The sequence below is a fragment of the Saccopteryx leptura genome, chromosome 7 (assembly GCF_036850995.1).
Source record: "Saccopteryx leptura isolate mSacLep1 chromosome 7, mSacLep1_pri_phased_curated, whole genome shotgun sequence".
In the NCBI taxonomy this organism is placed as follows: Eukaryota; Metazoa; Chordata; class Mammalia; order Chiroptera; family Emballonuridae; genus Saccopteryx; species Saccopteryx leptura.
In genome coordinates this window covers 65,037,455-65,056,499 of record NC_089509.1, presented here as the reverse complement: position 1 = coordinate 65,056,499, position 19,045 = coordinate 65,037,455, and the positions used below count along the sequence as shown (strand labels likewise).

General features: G+C 38.2%; 1 protein-coding gene across 3 annotated transcripts in view; it reads left to right on the top strand.

Moving 5' to 3' along the window:
- The window catches only part of CCDC141 (coiled-coil domain containing 141), a 242,337-nt gene extending 223,928 nt beyond the window's left edge, over positions 1–18,409 (top strand). For 2 of the 3 annotated variants that reach the window (XM_066345143.1, XM_066345142.1), the window contains exon 22: positions 13,615–15,568. In XM_066345143.1, coding sequence (XP_066201240.1) covers positions 13,615–14,496 — 882 coding nt within the window. In that variant the 3' untranslated portion in view covers positions 14,497–15,568. Of the gene's footprint in view, positions 1–13,614; positions 15,569–16,576 lie in introns of those variants that run through there. The other variant, XM_066345145.1, reaches the window with a different exon arrangement.
- The last annotated feature ends 636 nt before the right edge of the window (positions 18,410–19,045 follow it).

The window sequence follows — 19,045 nt, the reverse complement described above, 5'->3', positions numbered from 1 at the left end:
GAATTGAATCCTTCTTATCTATTTGAATTGAATCTTCCAATGTAAATGCACATTGTGAGTGTTCTTATCCCTTAATGCCTTTCTACTCTTTACTTAGTCCTTTTGCTCTATGCTGTTTCCTTCTGAGCCCCTCCTAATGAATACTACAACCATAGCATTTTATAGTGACATTGGGACAGCCATTCAAACACTGTCACCCCAAACCACTTCTACATTTCTCCCATTAGCTGCCTTTGGTTGTCCTTTTCTACTTTATCCCAACTTCAGATTTTACTTCTTCCTCTTTATTATACCACCAAGCTATGCTTTTGTTGTTTACAGTACCCATTAAGATGTTTCCAGTCACTAAAATATAGAATCCAACTGTAATATGAATACTAATTTAGAGAAATGTTTAAATTACTTTATAACCTATATATTATAGATAAATTAGCATGTAGCAGAAACTGCAAATACCCACAAAATACAAATATTCCATGATAACAAACATATTATTTAAATCACATCATTATGGATTTTCACCATAAATTACTCACTCTTTATTCATAATCCCTGGACAATAATTACCGCTGGGCTTTTTGCTTTGCCAAGTTGCCTGCTCGCTCTGTTTCCCCCTCTCCCAAGGAACTGAAGGAACAAGCAGAATCAACATTATTTTCAACTGCTCCAAATAAATAAAATATATATCTTGCCCTGGCCGGTTGGCTCAGCGGTAGAGCGTCGGCCTAGCGTGCGGAGGACCCGGGTTCGATTCCCGGCCAGGGCACATAGGAGAAGCGCCCATTTGCTTCTCCACCCCTCCGCCACGCTTTCCTCTCTGTCTCTCTCTTCCCCTCCCGCAGCCAAGGCTCCATTGGAGCAAAGATGGCCCGGGCGCTGGGCATGGCTCTGTGGCCTCTGCCTCAGGCGCTAGAGTGGCTCTGGTCGCAATATGGCGACGCCCAGGATGGGCAGAGCATCGCCCCCTGGGGGGCAGAGTACCGCCCCTGGTGGGCGTGCCGGGTGGATCCCGGTCGGGCGCATGCGGGAGTCTGTCTGACTGTCTCTCCCTGTTTCCAGCTTCAGAAAAATGAAAAAAAAAAAAAAAAAAAAAAAAAAAAATATATATATATATATATATATATATATATATATATATATATATATATCTTATGATCTGAAACTTAAAAAAAAGAAAAATCTCCCCACTTGTGGTGCCCTTATCTCATAGAGAAATAGTTATCTTTCTTGAAGTCAATACAGTTCTCAGAGCTAGTTTATAGGTCCTTTTCTACAGGTTAAATGTATGTAAAGATCTAGTTTAATTATATAACCATCGGGCAGCAAGAACCATTAAACAAACTGCCTCTTTCTGGGCAGTGACCTTGTTGTACTTAAACCTTGGTTCTTCTCTGTGGCAAAGGAAAGCTCCCAAACCTTGGTCATCTTGTTAGACCCTAATAATATATCTTAGTCTTTGCTTATTGTAATTGGTCTAAATCAGGGATTTTATGCCTTGTCTATTGACATTTTGGCCCAGAGAATCCTTTATGGTTTGGGCTGTCTTGTGCATTGTAGGGTGTTGAGCAGCATTCCTGGCCTCTATTCACCACATGCCAGTGTTGGCTGCCCCACCCTCCACACAGCTGTGACAAACAAGAATGGCTAAAGAAATTGCCAAATATCTGTTGGGGAACACAATCACACTCAGTTGAAATCTACTAGTTAAAATAATAGAGAATAACATTAAATGTATCACATTTTTTATTACCATAATCTATTTTTAATTGAATTTATTGGGGTGACATTAATTAATAAAATTATATAGGTTCCAGGTATACAATTCTATAGTACAGCATCTGTATGGTATACTGTGTGTTCATCACCCAAGCAAGTCTCCTTTCATCACCTCAATCCCTTCTTTGCCCTCTCCTGCCTCCCCTCAACCCCCTTTTCTCCAGTAATCAGCATATTGTTATCTGTGTCTATGAGCTTAATCCCTTCACCTTTTTCACTCAGCCCCTTAACCCCATTTCATTTTCTTAGTTAAGTTTCTAACAGATACTAAATCCCACATCATGTTATTTTTTAAAAATTCTGCTCATTTTTCTACATGGTCAGCCACACATATTTACTAAGATTAGGAATGAAAGTTATTACTACCAAAGCAAGCACATTCTTTTATACTTAGTAAACATGGTTTTTCTTGCTTTTATTTATTTTAGAAGATAAGTTAAAGGAATCAATTCCTTTTTTTTTTTCTTTTTTTTTTTTTACAGAGAGTGAGAGTCAGAAAGAAGGATAGATAGGGACAGACAGACAGGAACGGAGAGAAATGAGAAGCATCAATCATCAGTTTTTTGTTGCGACACCTTAGTTGTTCATTGATTGCTTTCTCATATGTGCCTTGACTGTGGGCCTTCAGCAGACCGAGTAACCCCTCGCTCAAGCCAGCGACTTTGGGTCCAAGCTGGTGAGCTTTGCTCAAACCAGATGAGCCCACAGTCAAGCTGATGACCTCGGGGTCTCGAACCTGGGTCCTCCGCATCCCAGTCTGATGCTCTATCCACTGTGCCACTGCCTGGTCAGGCTTAATTCCTTTTAATAAAAAAATAAAAAAAATTACTTTTATTGAAAAGTCATTTTTATTTTACTATAAATTAAAAGCTATGATAGATAATCAGTTATTTAGGATAAAAGTGAAGGTCCACAAGTATAGCTGTCAAGAACTCTCACTGATATAATTTCATGTATACATTCTGGTACAATAAGTACAGAAAACAAAATGAAAAGGTAGCAGTAATTTTCACTTTTAAAAATCTCAACCACATTTACCTTCTGACTGTGTCTATCATCATATTATAGGTCGAATGTAATGATTCCCAAAACACCATGTGAGCAGATAACAACATATAAAAAGGTTGTTGAAGTATCAAAGAGTTCAATTCTTATTTTTAAAATTTATTTTAAAAGTTATTGTGTTGACATGGTTTCAAGTGTCCCACTCAATATAACATCCTCTGCATACTGCGTCATGCCCCCACGCCCCATGCAAAGTCTCTTTCCACCATCTTTTTTCCTCTGGGTATTGCTCCCTGTTGTCTGTATCTGTGTGTTATATATACATGTTTTTGGCTAATCCCTTCACCTTCTTTGATCCAGTCCCCTCTTCCCCTCTTCCCTCCGATCGCCGTCCATCTGTTCCCTGTGACCCTGCCTCTATCTCTATTTCATTCCTCAGTTCACAGAGTTAGTTTTGATACCCTTAAATTGTGTTGGTCTTTCTCAGAAAATTAAATGTCAGAAAGAACAATTCCACCAAGAATATATTATTATACAAGAATGTATTAATCACAAGATTTTCTCCCGGAAATAGTAAAGTGCTTCTCGTTTTTCTGACCCCAAACTGCAGGAGGTGGAATTAGGCAATGGCTCATTGCACTGCTAACAGATTAGTGAGGGTATTTTGTACCCAAAGTGAGGCCTGAAGCTAAATCCACAATAGTATGTGAAAACTCCTGAGGTCAAATGGAGGCACAGAGTATTAAGAGACTTGACTAAAGTCACAAAACTGTTCAGTGGAATATGGAGGCTTGCAATAGAATTCTAGTGCTAGAAGGGATTTAACAATCACCTGATCAAATCTCATTTTACAGTTGAGGAGACTGAGGCCAAAAGAGATGAAATCTTTGCCTTCCAGAAATCACAGAAAAGGAGTGGCAAAGCTAGGCAGGCAGTCCCATTCTTCCGACTTTCAGCCATGTAACTCTTTCAACAAGACCAAATGGAGCTCTGAGGAACTGCTGCATATACATACGTGTTTTGTAATGATACTGTAGATTCCCACACCAAACCTTTTTCCTCTTTGCGTTTATCTGTTTACATAATGACTAATAAAGCAGTAGCATAGAATTACTTTTATACCAAACAATTCAGTGGAATGCTTTTATCAAACTGGGAGAAGACAGTCCCTGGGCCCTCCTCTTCTAACCCTGCTCACTTTGGTAGTCAGGGGAAGATGTTCTTGAGACACTTGCTTTGGAAAAACAGTACGGAAGACAAAGTGTTGTTCACCACCTTTTCTTCTCTTTTATTTTTTCTACCCCAACTGCCCCAAAGTGCCAGGTCACTCATTCCTTAGCTGTCCAAAACCCCTTCCAAATTCCCAGAAATGCCTTTCGTAGACCAAGCCCTATGTTTAATATTTTTTCCTCTACTTTCTACTTAGCTTCATTTAATTTTATTTAGCCAAGATAAGGCTGTCTATTGAGATATTTTGAAGATAAAGTCTTGTGGTGTTCCCTAATTTAATTTATCACATAGGTGGCTTCAACTCTATGTATTTTGAGGATTGGTGCTATACACTTAGTTCAGTGGATATTGAATATCATTATATTCTGTCTTCCGGACACTCATTTTGTTTGCCTACGTGGGAGTGATAATAAACTCAGGTGATTTTGTTCATCAATAGAAATAAAAATTCAGAAATCCTGATAGAGATAAGATTTGAGTCTCTAGATTCAGGGTTAATTAAAAGCTAACTGGTTATGGCCCTGGCCTGTTGACTCAGTGGTAGAGTGTTGGCCCAGCATGTGGATGTCCCAAGTTTGATTCCCAGTCAGGGCACACAGGAGAAGTGACCATTTGCTTCTCCACCCCTCCCCCTTCTCTCTCTCTCTCTTTTCCCCTCCCTCAACCATGGCTCAGTTGGTTCAAGCACATTAGCCACAGGTGCTGAAGATGGCTCTGTGGAGCCTCTGCCTCAGGCAATAAAAGTAGCTGGGTTGCAAGCGTGGCCCCAGATGGGCAGATCATTGGTCCCAGACAAGGGTTGTTGGTGGATCACAGTCAAAGCACATATGGAAGTCTGTTTCTCTCTCGCGCCTCCTCTCACTTAAAAAAACAAGAAAAAATAATGAAAGCTAATTGGTCATTAGATGTGAAAGCAAGTGAGATTTTTGAATGGAAAGTATATAGAGAAGATTAGTGAACTTAAAGTCAAGATCATGTATTATTCATATATTGAATAGTTGGGAAAAAAGAATCAACAAAAAAGACAAAACAACAAAAGCTATAGGAGAAACACATTGAGAGTAAGATGTATTTTTCTTTTTAAAAAAATATTTTATTTATTGATTTTTTTACAGAAAGAAGAGAGTGAGAATAAAAAGAAGGGAGGAATGGGAAGCAAAAGTTCATAGTAATTGCTTCTCACATATGCCTTGACCAAGCAAACCCAGGGTTTTTGAATCAGTGACCTCAGCATTCCCGGTTAACATTTTATCCACTATGCCACCACAGGTCAGGCAAGAATGAGCTGGGTTTTGGTGATTGAGATCAGCATTCCCTTTTTTTTTTTTTTTTTTTTTGCCAGAATTCATCAGATTGATGAAAACATGCCCTATCTGTGCTGAGATATGTATATTAACTACCTTTTTCTAGGAACATTTGCACACACTTTTTTCTACTGACAGCAAAAATGCTTTTATGGTGGGGAAATGTGAAAAAAATAGTTGGTATATGTGAATGTTTAGGAACAATTTTCATAAAGGAAAGCTAGTATATCCTAGAAAGTATAACTCATGAGATTTAAAAGGAATTTTTATAAAATTCCATAATGATTTAAGAACTGAAAGATTATTTGCATTTGAATTTTTTTTTTTACTTCTTAACAATTTTTTCTATTTAATTAATTGTGTTTACATAGATTCTAGGGTCACCCCGAATACCTCCCCTCTCCCCCATATTCCCCTCAACATCTCCTTTGCCCCCCTCCCTACAGTGCCCTCCCCCCTTCCCTTCAGGTTTATCCCATCCTATCATCCCCTTTCCCTCTGTCCTCTTTTCCTCTGTTCCCTTTGATCCCTCCTCTGTCTCAATTCTGTTCCTCAGTTCTCATTATTCCTTGGATTCCTCAAATGAGTGAGGTCATATGATATTTTTCTTTCTCTGCCTGGCTTATTTCACTCAACATAATAGTTTCCAGGTCCCTCCATATTGTTGCAAAAGGTAATATTTCCTTCTTTTTCATAGCCCCATAGTATTCCATTGTATATATGTACCACTGCTTTTTAATCCACTCGTCCAATGACGGACACTTGGGCTGTTTCCAGATCTTCACTATTATGAACAATGCTGCTATAAACATGGGGGTGCATTTCTTTTTTTCAGTTGGTGATATGGTGTCCTTGGGATATATTCCTATAAGTGGGATGGCTGGGTCAAAGGGCAGTTCCATTTCTAATTTTTTGAGGAATCGTGTGTTGTTTTGTCAATGAGCACCATTCTGACTGGTGTGAGGTGGTATCTCATTGTGGTTTTAATTTTCATTTCTCTAATGATTAGTGATGTTGAACATATTTCATTTGTCTATTGGCCATCTGTATGTCCTCTTTGGAGAAGTGTCTATTCATTTCTTGTGCCCATTTTTTGACTGGATTGTTTGTCTTTCTGGTGTTGAGTTTTACAAGTTCTTTATAAATTTTGGTTATTAATCCCTTATCAGAGGTATTGTCGAATATGTTCTCCCATTGCTTGGTTTGTCTTTTTTATTCTGTTCATATTGTCTTTAGCTGTGCAAAAGCTTTTTAGTTTGATATAGTCCCATTTGTTTATCCAGTCTTTTATTTCATTTCCTTGTGGAGATAATTCAGCAAAGATATTGCTGTGATAGATGTCGGTGAGCTTACTGCCTAAGTTTTCTTCTAGGATACTTATGGTTTCACGATTTATATTTAAGTTATTTATCCATTTTGAGTTTATTTTTGTGCATGGTGTAATTTGGTGGTCTAGTTTCATTTTTTTGCAGGTAGATATCCAGTTTTCCCAACACCATTTGTTAAAGAGACTGTCTTTACTCCACTGTATGCTCTTACTTCCTTTGTCAAATATCAGTTGTCCATAAAGATGTGGGTTTATTTCTGGGTTTTCTGTTCTGTTCTATTGATCTATATGCCTGTTCTTATGCCAGTACCAAGCTGTTTTGAGTACAATGGCCTTGTAGTATAACTTGATATCAGGAAGTGTGATACCTCCCACTTTATTCTTCCTTTTCAAGATTGCTGAGGCTATTCGTGTTCTCTTTTGGTTCCATATAAATTTTTGAAATATGTGATCTATATTATGAAAGTATGTCATTTGCTTTTTCTGCATCTATTGAAATTATCATGTGGTTTTTCTCCTTTTTTTTGTTTATGTGATGAATCACATTTATTGATTTGTGAATATTGTACCAGCCTTGCCTCCCCAGAATAAATCCCATTTGATCATCATGTATGATTTTTTTCATATATTGCTGGAATTGGTTTGCTAATATTTTGTTGAGGATTTTAGCATCAAAATTCATCAGGGATATTGGCCTATAATTTTCTTTTTTTGTGTTGTCTTTGCCTGGTTTTGGAATCAGAATTATGCTCGCCTCATAAAAGGAGCTTGAAAGTGTTCCTTCCTCCTGAATTTTTTTTTTTTTTTTTGTATTTTTCTGAAGCTGGAAACGGGGAGAGACAGTCAGACAGACTCCCGCATGTGCCGGACCGGGATCCACCCAGCACGCCCACCAGGGGCAACGCTCTGCCCCTCTGGGGCATCGCTCTGCCACAACCAGAGCCACTTTAGCACCTGGGGCAGAGGCCAAGGAGCCATCCCCAGTGCCCGGGCCATCTTTGCTCCAATGGAGCCTCGGCTGCGGGAGGGGAAGAGAGAGACAGAGAGGAAGGGGGGGTGGAGAAGCAAATGGGCGCTTCTCCTATGTGCCCTGGCCAGGAATCGAACCCGGGTCCCCCGCACGCCAGGCCAACGCTCTACTGCTGAGCCAACCGGACAGGGCCCCTCCTGAATTTTTTGAAGTAGCTTGAGAAGGATAGGAGTTAGTTCTTCTTTAAATGTTTGGTAGAACTCACCAGTGAAGCCATCGGGCCCAGGAGTTTTGTTTTTTGGGTGGTTTTTGATAACTGTTTCAATCTCTTTTGTTGTAATCAGTCTGTTTAGGTTTTCTGATTCTTTCAGATTGATTTTTGGAGGATTATATCAAAAGGAATTTGTCCATTTCACCTAGGTTGCTTAATTTTTTGGCATACAGTTCTTCATAGTATTTTCTTACATTATTTTATATTTCTGTTGTGTCGGTTGTTATTTCTCCACTCTCATTTCTAATTTTATTTATTTGAATCCTCTGTCTTCATTTCTTGGTGAGTCTTGTTAAAGGTTCATCAATCTTGTTTACCCTTTCAAAGAACCAGCTCTTAGTTTCATTGATCCTCTGTATTGTTTCTTTAACTTCTATGTCATTTATTTCTGCTCTGATCTTTATTATTTCTTTCCTTCTTCTACCTCTGGGCCTTACTTGCTGTTTTTTTTCTAGTTCTTTTAGATGAAGGGTTAGGTTGTTTATTTGAGCTTTTTCAAGCTTCTTAAGGAATGCCTATAGTGCTATGAACTTCCCTCTAAGAACTGCTTTTGCTGTGTCCCATAAATTTTGAGTTGTTGTTTGCTTATTATCATTTGTTTCTAAGAATTTTTTTATTTTTTCTTTGATTTCATTGTTAACCCATTCGTTATTTAATAACATGCTATTTAGTTTCCATGTGTTGGAGTATTTTTCAGTTTTTCTGTTGTGGTTGATTTCTAGTTTCATGCCATTGTGATCAGAGAAAATGCTTGATATGATTTCAATCTTCTTAAATTTGTTGAGACTGCTTTTGTGTCCTAACATGTGGTCTATCTTAGAAAATGTACTATGAGAATTTGAAAAGAATGTATAGTCTGCTGCCTTAGGGTGAAAGGTTCTAAAGATATCTATTAAATTAAGTTGATTTAGTGTGTCCTTTAAGTCTGCTGTTTCTTTGTTAATTTTCTTTCTTGAGGATCTATCTAATGATGTTAGTGGGGTATTAAAATCCCCTACTATTATAATATTGCTGTTGATCTCACCCTTTATATCAATCAAAGTCTGCTTTATATATTTAGGTGCTCCTATATTAGGTGTGTAGATATTTATGATGGTTATAGCTTCCTGTTGGATTGCTCCCTTTATCATTATGTAGTGACCTTCTTTATCTCTTACTATAGTCTTTGTTTTAAAGTCCATTTTGTCTGATATAAGTATTACTACCAAAGCTTTTTTTTCATTTCTATTTGCATGAAATTTTTTTTTCATCTTTTTATCTTTGGTCTATGTGCATCTTTTGTTTTAAGGTGTGTCTCTTGTAGACAGTATATGTACGGGTCCTGTTTTCTTATCCAAGCAGCTACCCTATGTCTTTTGATTGGATCATTTAATCCATTTACATTTAAGGTTATTATTGATATGTAGTTGTTTATTGCCATTTTATTCTTTAAAGCTGTATTCCCCTTTTGCCATATTCTTTTCCCACTTTGATCTGTTTACAACAGACCCCTTAACATTTCCTGCAGCATTGGTTTGGTTGTAATGAATTCCTTGAGTTTTTATATTTCTCCTTCAATTTTAAATGATAGCCCTGCTGGATAAAGTAGTCTTGGTTGTAGGCTCTTGTTCTGCATTACTTTGAATATTTCTTGCCATTCCCTTCTGGCCTCAAGTGTTTCTGTTGAGAAGTCAGATGTCATCCTTATGGGGGCTCCTTTGTAGGTGATAGCCTTTTTTTCTCTAGCAGCTTTTAATATTTTCTCTTTATCACTTAGCTTTGGTATTTTAATTATGATCTGTCTTGGTGTAGGTCTCTTTGGGTTTCTCGTTAATGGAGTTCTCTGTGCTTCTTGAACTTATGAGACCCTTCCTTGCATCAATTTAGGGAAGTTTTTATCTATGATTTGATTGACTAAAGTTTCTATTCCTTGTTCTTTCTCTTCTTCTTTAGGAACTCCTATGATGCAGATGTTATTTCTCTTCATGTTGTCACAGAGCTCTCTCAGAGTTTCCTCAGACTTTTTGAGTCTCTTTTCTTTTTTCTGCTCTGCTTTCCTGCCTTTGTTCATCTTGTCCTCCAACTCACTGATTTGATCCTCAGCTTCATCCATCCTGCTTTTAATTCCTTCCATTGTGGTCTTCATTTCTGATATTATATTTGTCACCTCCAACTGATTCTTTTTTAATATTTCACTGTCCTTTTTTGTACTTGCTATCTATTTAGGTGTTCATAATGACCATCCATTGCTGTTCTAAGATCCTTAAGCATCCTAACAATCATTATTCTAAACTCTGTATCTGGCAGTTTGGTTATTTCCATATCACTCATTTCCTTTTCTGGAGATTTCTCTTGTGGTTTCATTTGGATTGCACTTCTCTGTCTTCTCATTATGTCTGTGTGTTCGGTTGTGTTGTTTGTAGGGTTGGTGTTGTCTGCCTCCAATTTTCCTGCATTTGAAATTACAGACAAAAATGCCAAGAGCCAAAATTATTTACTCAGAAAACCTTGTATTAAACTCACCTTATTTGTTTCTGAGAGGATTATTTACTGGGCAATTCAAGGTTGGTGCCATAAGGAAAACTTATTATGGTGTCAGGAAGTCATTTGATAAACACACTCATGATATCTTTCTTAAGGTTAAGTGGAAGAACGTAAACTGATGAAAGTTTGGTTAGGTTATACTTATACTCAACAATGTCAAGTAGTTCATCACTGTCAACCTGGAAGACAGTTTCCTTGCCTTGAGAAGATATCTGGCTTTGCCCTAACCTATACAGTGTTCAAAATTTTCTTCAATGATATTAACACAGAGAGACAGTAGGAGATTTTAGTTGATTAAAATTTCAGTACAAATTAATAGTCCCATGTGGTTCTTATAAAAACAAAACAAAACAAAAAAAGAGCTAATACAGTCACTTAAAAAGAAATAGAGCAAAGAGATGATGAGTCCACTGATTGCTTTCTATTCTGGAAAGTAAACAAATCCTGGAAATAAATATATGTAGGGGGAATATTAATAAGTTGAGAAGTTTCTTAAAAAAGATTTGAGAAAGCCCTTCCTCTTATTGTCAGTAGAAGTTATCTGGTAGTGTTATTTTCTGTGGAAAGTATTTTTATACTTTAAGAACTGTAGGGAGTGAAAAGTGATATTCTTGGATTGCCTTCTTGAATTTGGCACTGTCTGAAAGCGAGACATAGGAGTCAGGAATCAGTCACCAGTAAAAGCTGGATTGGAGGTCATGACTCGGACTTACCTAGAGGGTTTCCCTAAACTTCATCTCTGACTTAGATGGATTTGTCTACCCTATCACTTGGGTGCATAGCTAGACAACCACAGACTTCCTGTACAGGCTTTTCCATGCCTTACAGCCAATGTGAATGCACCCATTTGGTGGGAGGCAGATCCAAAAGAGAGAAGTCAAAGAGAGAGAGATGAGACTGTTCTGTCTCTCCTTCTGAACCTGCAGTTAGGTAAGTCAGTTCCCCTCCAGCAGAGAGCATACAGTGGGGAGACTAGCCTGAACTTTCATTTAAGCTTCTTACCTAAGCGTTTTGAAAATTTTAGACATTTTTAAAGCATTGTTCTTCTCTGGAGAGGCATAGGTTTCTCAAAGCATTAACAGTTTCCTGCCCCTGATGATCCTTAGATCAACAAATGTCCCTGCTGTCCTGTGAAGTAGCTTATAGCCCAGTAGGAACAGGCCCTCCCAGAACGTGATCAGGATGATGAAAGTTCCAGAATTCCAGGCAGAAGAACATTTGGAGGTTTTTAGTACAAAGAAAGAGGCTGAGGAAATGTGAGAACAAGTCTCCAAAGGGCAGTTTTAAGAGGAGAGCAGACGGAGGTCTCTGTTACTCCAGGAGGCCCATTCAAATCCATTGGTGAATACTGAAGGAAGGCAGATCTTTACAAAATATAAAAAGATATTCTTAACACAAGTAAAATATAAAATTATGTTCAAAGAAAGCACCCTTCAGAAAATATGTTCAAACAGAGGCTGCCAGATATCAAGAGAGGAAATTTTTAGACTGAATAAGAAGTTGGACCAATGTTGCTATGAAAAGGAAAATAAACATTCTACTTTCAGGAGGAGATAAAGAGAGAGGCAGAGCTAAGTGCAGTAGGAAAGACAGAAGAAGGAGAGGTGTTCTCTGCTGGGCATGTGTTTATTGATTGCTTAATTGATTTTTAATGAGAGGTACTTCTAAGAACTTCTGGCTTTTAGACCCAGAATTTAAACTATTAAATGGTTGAAAGAAACCACTTTCTCTAAGTGGGGTTTATGATGTCTCCAAAAACAAGTCATGTCTGTAGGCTAATAGAGCATACTTTTATGTTTACTTCTAATCTTCAACCTAAAAACACATTTATTTCTGAAAAATCACCTGTGAAGTATATCAGGAGCAGGACTACATGCTAAGACAAAGAACTCAAAGTTAAGACAAAACATAACTTTCTTATGGGCAAGCTGTAGCAATGGGACAAAATCCAGTAATTGTTAATTCAGTAAATATGTACCCAAAATGCTGAGGGAAGGCAAAGAGAGAAGTATATGTAAGCCCACAGGTTGGAATAGGTGAGAGATCTCTTTTAGCTTTAGTGTTCTTTTAAGCCTGTGCCAGAGGGCATATTCGAGCCTCTTTTTAAACCAAAGCTGGATGTGGATTAGTGGAGGGAAATAATAGAACAGCGTGAGCAGTAGGGCATGTACTACTATTCATGGTCTCCTAGCAGCACTGACACTGCGCGTGGGACAGGAAGATAAGAAGACGGCATTCCTCTATTATATCTCAGTGTGTTTGGTTTGAAAGGGTCATAATGTGTGACTGTTGTATTAATATCTACATCCCCCACTAGACTGTCACCTACTGAAGGCAGAGACTGTGTTTACTTTTCCTCACTGTTTTCTCTCTCCAATACCTAGCACAGTCCCCAGTATATCATAGGCTCTCAGTAGATATTTTTCAGTGTGAGAATAAAACTAAGGGGCTTTAAGAAAATAAAACCAGCCATTAAAAATGAGTTTTTCTCTATGAAGTACCTGAAGTTGTCAAATTCATACAGTCAGAAATTAAAGGGGCTGGGCGTGGTGGTAGGAATGGAGAATTAGTTTGTAAAGGGTATCAAGTTTCACTTGGGAGAGATGAAAACGTTCTGGAGGTGACTGGTGGTGATGGCCGCACAGTGTGGATGTATTTCCTGCCACTTAACTGTGCACTTAAAATGGCTAACATGGTAAATTTTATGTTATACATGTTTTACCACAATAACAGAATAAAATAAAAAGATCAGCTTTCTTGAGAAAAGGGAAGCATTATTCTAGAAGAGTCTGAGGGATCACCCAACAAGGGAGCCTCCGACATTTAAGGAACTGTGTTCACATGGAATGTGGACAAATAACCCAAAGCTGAATTTGCCGGTGAAAGGACGCTCCTCTGGTTATAATTTGAAAAGACATTATCTAGTCCAGCTCCTTCATTAGAGATGATAACTGGGCCTTTCTCCTATTTCACAAGCTCGGTTTCATTCCACTCAGAGACTGGGGCATCAGTTTACAGATTCCTTAGTCATGAAACGGGACTGAACCCAGGTTAAACAGATCCACGGTTTCAAGTTCTGTAATGCTTAAGCCGGGCCCCAAGCTTTAACTCACTCGGTTTCCTCAAGGTGTCTCTCTCAAGTTGAATTTGAGACCTGGAGAAAGAAAACTCAATGACTAACTCAAAACCTTGGCTTTCTCTTTTGAAGGAGCAGGTGCAGGTAGCAGATAATTTGACCATCAAAGGAATGGGAGAGGGTCAGCTTCCTCCGGACCTGAAGCAGCTCTCCTCTGGCAAAGAAGGTGATGTCCAAGGCCTGCTCCTGCCTGCGGACATGCTTTCAGGAGAAGAACATGAGAGTATCTCCCCTGATGACATCTCCTTGCCTCCACTCCCAGGAAGCCCGGACTCCCCCCTCGCCCCATCTGACATGGAGGTAGAAGAGCGAGCCAGCCCCTCCCTCAGCCTCCACAAAAGCAGCTACACGATGCAGCCAGGAGCCAGCGGTCCAGGGGAGGCCCAGGGATCTTGCCTTCCACCACCTGCTGCATTTGCTGATACGTGTGATGATAAGAGAGAAACATTTTCAAGTCATTTTGAGAAGCCTTACCCCCAGCTCAAAGCTGAGGCCTCACTAACTTCCAGAAGATTTCTGGGAAAGAGTACTATCATCAACCAAACCGGGGCTAACCATCCTGCGAGCATGCGGAGTGGAGTGCATGAGAGCGCTTTCCAGCAGCACCCCCAGGCTCAGGGAAGTTTGCTAGAAACACGGGAGAAAATGCATGCTGATAATAATGTCACTAAAACCCAAGATAGGCTGCATGCTTCCCAGGATGCATTCTCGGGCCTCGGGTGTCAATTAGGCCCCAGCCAAGCCTATCAGAGGCACGCGGCTCCCCAAGAAGAGATTAAAAGTACATCAGCAAAGAACAGTGTGGTCAGCCTCGCTGGCCATGCACCTAATTTCTCCAGGCTCCTGTCTAATGTAACCGTCACGGAAGGGTCTCCAGTGACTTTGGAAGTTGAAGTAACAGGATTTCCAGAGCCTACACTGACATGGTGGGTAGCCTATAACGACAAGCCGTAAAAAAGAGGCAAATTGAATGACTGAGCAAATCATTCATGTGCACTAACACAGAGGTGTAGGGATAGCTGATTAATATTCTACGACACCGCAACTCTGCATGATTCAACCTCACTTCAAACCCCAACTCTCATTTCAGTAGCAGCATGGCTAATACCCTGAAAGAAAACAAAGTAACCCTATAAAATAATAATTTAATAAGCTCCCAAAGCACGCTGACTTAGTTGTGCTGTTTTTCTATCAGTTTAACATTCCACATTTCTAGAGATGATGGGTTAAAATTCTTTCCTATTGTTTATTTTTACATAAGCATGAAGTTTTCTTGATTTAACATCCCTTATTCAATTAATAAAAACATAAGAAGTTGGAATTTTTTCCTTTTCTTTAATTTACCTATTTCATTTTTTTCTCTTCCCAACAGATACTCATGTCACTTTTGCAGTATTTGTTTGTTTCACTAAGATTTCTTTTTATACATTTCTTGAATGTGAGAGATAGAATTAAAATATTTAATTCACAGTTACTCCTAGTGACAGGTAATAAACCCATTTTTCAAAGGTGTTGTAATAACTGAGCTGTGAACAATCTGATTTTACTCGAGATACTATTATTTTTAGCCTCTTTGTTATAATAAAAGTAAACTGCAGAATACAGGTTTTGAATCACATACTGTTGTTACAAAAGCAGTTCTACTTTGTCAATGCTTGGATTGCTTTTAAACATTTAGACGTTTTTCATCCTCAAGTAGATGGATTTGAGGACAGTGACAAATGTGTGAGAATGCATTTATGCTTCTAAACTAAGTAAAATAGCATTTATTTATTTTAATGTTATAGTAGATATTAAGCAATCAGTCCCAGTTATTGTGTGTGCCCACTGAAGATACTTGAAGTGTGAGTAAGCTCTCTAAAGAATTCATGAGAAAACTGGAGTTTCTCAGATGATTGGAAGAAACTGCATTCATGCGATAGTGCAGCCATTTATGCTTTTTGCTCTATTTTGTTGTTTTTACAATTGCATGTTTTTATAGGTCAGGAAATCTGATCATTAATGATATTCATCATTAAATATCAGTTTACCCCAAAGAAAAATGTTGTCTGAAGTGTTTCTTGTTTTTATCCAGATAACAAATAACTTGGTTAGTATATATTATTGAAGAACTATTGCAATTATAATACTGAAGAAGTATTGTGACAAAAATATCTTGTCCTCAGATTTGCCATTTTGTTCAAGTAACAACTGGCAAGCTATCATGCAAAGTTAGGGCCCTCGGAAAAACGCCAAACTACCACTCAGGCAATGGGAACAGGAAGTGACATGGGTTTGTCATCACTTCTTGTTTAGAAGAACGTGGATATAAATACATACACAAGAATCTAGAACATACATAATAAACAAACTATTTGCTTTATAAAAGGATGCAGCTAAGTGCTCATGTTCACAGGAAGCTTTTTGAAATGTGTCATTGACAGTAATGATCAAGTTGCATAAATGTCTTTTATAATTAGAAATAATGTTCTTCTAATTCATTACTTAAATGAACTCACTTCTCCAACAAATGCTGTCTAAGGGCCTTCCTCTGAAACAGCACATTGATATTCTCATGTGGATGTTATGGGATGACTATAATAGGGACAATGAGAGTCACTCCAATACAGATTTCAGATGTCATAAGCTGCTGTTCCGTAGCAGTGAATGAAGGAGGCCCCATAGGCGGGTACCATTTCCCATTCTAGATCATTGCTGTTAGCAAATGGTTCCCTGGTGCGACCAGATGGTCTGGTGTTTTGAGAGTAGTTGGATATCTGAATTTCATATGCAGCATTCCAATTGGTAAATGCTGTTAAAAAATTTTGATTTAAAATAAACATGTTCTGAGCCAATCACGCACGTCTCTGGCCACCAGCTTCCAACCTCTGCCTGAAGGAAATACAGTCCCAGTGGGGTCTGTGTTAACTGCAAAGTTCCTGCTTATGCTAGAGAATATTGCAGTGGTAAGGGGCCTATTTGCAGTGGTTTCGGGAAATTGGATATGATGTGAATAACAGTGATCCTGACTTTAAAAACTGACTCTCTGCTTCAGGTACAAGAAGGGCCAGAAATTGTCTACAGATGGACACTTACAGGTTTTACACAAGGAGACAAGACATTCGGTGTTCATTCCAGAGGTATGCGGGACAGACGCAGGCCTCTATGTGGCTCAGGCCCAAAACTCTAGTGGCATTCTCTCCTCCAATGTCATCCTCCATGTGACAGGTAACCGCAGACCGCCAATCACAAGAATAAACTGGATAACACTGTGTGTCATCTATGTTAGTGTATCCCTAATGTACTGGCTACTCGTACGGTAACTGTGGGGTTGTCACCCATGGACGTCATTCTCATAAGCCTAAAGGACAGTACAGTTGTTTATCTTCCCGCGTCTCCACAAAGCCTCCCCACCAAGCATACCTCCATTCTGGCCATGTTGCTTGTTTGGCTAATACCATTATTCAGTGAAATGATCCCATTTTCTTTAGTGCTTTAATCTATTTGAGGAGCTTGGCAAATCATGTGCTATAAATAAGGATACGTTTTATATTCTAAAAAGAGATGTGTTCAATATAAAAACAGCAAAATGATGCTATGCACGTTCCCTCCTAAGTTAGGAGCATGCAAATTAAGGCTCACAGCATGGAGACGTGAGTCAAATTTCAAATCCAGTTGTTTGAAGATTTACTTTTAATTGTACTCATAAACATCTTTTTGTAGAATAACAGTGGAAGTACTGAACTGAAGTTGTAATTTTTGTTGTTGCATTAGGTGTCCTTTAATTTTGTTTTTTATGTCTTTGTGTGTGTGTGTTACATTGATTATTTAATTATTTTTAAATTTTATTTACAAAATTAAATTTAACAGGGTGACATTGATCAAGTGTACATAGGTTTCAGGTAACACCACTACATCATTTAAATAGTCTATTTTGTTGTCTATTCATCATCCAAAGTCAAATCATTTTCCATTACCTTATATTTGTCCCTCTTTACACCCTTCCCCTCACTCTCTTCCCTTCATCCCCATCCCCCTGGTAACCACTTCACTTTTTTCTATGTCTATGAGTTTTATATCCCACCTATGTGTGAAATCATACAGTTCATAGCTTTTTTTGATCTACTTATTTCACTCAATATAATGTTCTCAAGGTCTATCCATGTTGTCATAAATGTCACTATGTTATCATTTTTTATGGCTGAGTAGTATTCCATTGTATATCTGTACCAGATCCTCTTTATCCAGTCCTCTATTGAGGGACACTTCGGTTATTTCCATGTCTTGGCCACTGTGAATAATGCTGCAATGAACACAGGGTGCATGTATCTTTACGTATCAATGTTTTCAAGTTTTGGGGGTAGATACCCAGCAGAGGGATTGCTGGGTAATATAGTAGTACTATTCTTAATTTTTTGAGGAACCACCATACTTTCTTCCATAACGGTTGTACTAATTCACATTCCCACTAGCAGTGAATTAGGATTCCTTTTTCTCCACAGCCTCTCCAGTACTTGTTATTACCTGTCTTGTTGATAATAGCTAATCTAACAGATGTGAAGTGGTATCTCATTGTAGTTTTGATTTGCATTTCCCAAATAGCTAGTAAAGATGAGCATCTTTTCATATATCTGTTGGCCATTTGTATGTCCTCTTGGGAGAAGTATCTGTTCAGGTCCTCTCCCCATTTTTAAATTGGATTGTTTGCTTGTTTGTTGTTGAGCTTTGTGAATTCTTTATATATTTTGGATATTAACCCCTTATTGGAACTGTTGTTTGCAAATATCATCTCCCATTTAGTTGGCTGCAAATTTGTTTTATTGTCAGTTCCTTTTGCTGTGCAGAAGCTTTTTAGTTTGATATAGTCCCATTCATTTATTTTTGCTTTTACTTCCTTTGCCTTTGGGGTCAAATTCATATATTGTCTTCTATGGCCAAGGTCCATGAGTTTAGTACCTATATTTTCTTCTATGTAATTTATAGTGTCATATCTTATATTTAGGCCTTTGGTCCATTTTGAATTAATTTTTGTGAAGAGAGAAAAAGTGTAGTCAAATTTTATTCTTTTGTATGTGGCTTTCCAGTTTTCCCAGCACCATTTATTGAAGAGGCTTTCTTTTCTCCATTGTGTGTTTTTGGCTCCTTTGTCACAGATGATTTGTCCATATATATATGTGGTTTTACTTCTGGGCTCTCAATTCTGCTCCGTTGGTCTGTATGTCTGTTTCTCTGCCAATACCATGCTGTTTTCATTATCATGTCTCTGTTATATAATTTCAAGTCAGGTAATGTGATACCTTCATATTTATTTTTTTTCCTCAGGATTACTTTGGCTATTTGGGGTTCTTTATGGTTCCCTACAAACCTGGTGATTTTTTTGTTCTATTTCTTTAAAAAATGATACTGGGATTTTAATGCAGATTGCATTTAATTTGTATATTGCTTTGGGTAATACGGCCATTTCAACTATGTTGATTCTTCCAATCCATAAACATGAAATATTTTTTCATTTTACTGTGTTGTT